The 635-nt window shown below is 62.8% G+C and overlaps 1 protein-coding gene across 1 annotated transcript in view; it reads left to right on the plus strand.

The window, feature by feature from the left end:
- LOC103811424 (peroxisome proliferator-activated receptor gamma coactivator-related protein 1-like) overlaps nt 1–635 on the plus strand; it is a 5,633-nt gene that overhangs the window by 2,103 nt on the left and 2,895 nt on the right. The window contains exon 4 of the mRNA XM_009084395.1: nt 91–273. Coding sequence (XP_009082643.1) covers nt 91–273 — 183 coding nt within the window. The remainder of the gene's footprint in view (nt 1–90; nt 274–635) is intronic.

The raw sequence follows: 635 nt of genomic DNA on the forward strand, positions 1-635 counted from the left end.
CACTATCAAACCTATCTCCTCCTTAACCAAACGGACGCTGGACCAACCTGAGCCCACTCCACCAGCCTCCACCACCACTGTGGGTCCCAGACAGGAGCCCCTGGAGACGGCCTGCCTAGCCCCCCTGGATTATCGGACTAGCATCCCCAACAAGGCCACCACCAGGTGCAGCAGCCCCCCCACCTCGGTGCTGCTGTCTCCAGCTGCATCCCCCTGCCGGGACCAGGAGGTGCAGACTCCCAGTGCCCAGCCCAGCCATGCTGCTGCCAAGAGGTCCGTGCGCTGCTACAGAAGACCCCGGGACTCACCCAGCCCCTCTGCCGGCAGCTGGCGCGCTGGCCGGAGCCGTGCCAGCCGCTCTTTCAGCTCCAGTTCGGGTGGGGCCAGTGAGGCCTCACTTCATCTTCATCCTCATCCTCGCGATCCCGGTCACGGTCATTCTCCCCACCCCACAAGCGGTGGCGAAGGTAAGTGGTAGATTGTCACTTGCTCTTGGGGCAGTTGTTTGGTGGTGGGTCTTTTGCAGGTGCCCAGACACATCTTTATGGTCCTGCTTGATGGCTGGGTGTGGTCTTTCTGTCCTTGTGGCCCTTCTGAAGGGATGCCTGGCTTGGGGAGCTGCTGTGGCTCCCCGC

Source organism: Acanthisitta chloris, unplaced genomic scaffold (genome assembly GCF_000695815.1).
Source record: "Acanthisitta chloris isolate BGI_N310 unplaced genomic scaffold, ASM69581v1 scaffold14211, whole genome shotgun sequence".
Taxonomy (NCBI): domain Eukaryota; kingdom Metazoa; phylum Chordata; class Aves; order Passeriformes; family Acanthisittidae; genus Acanthisitta; species Acanthisitta chloris.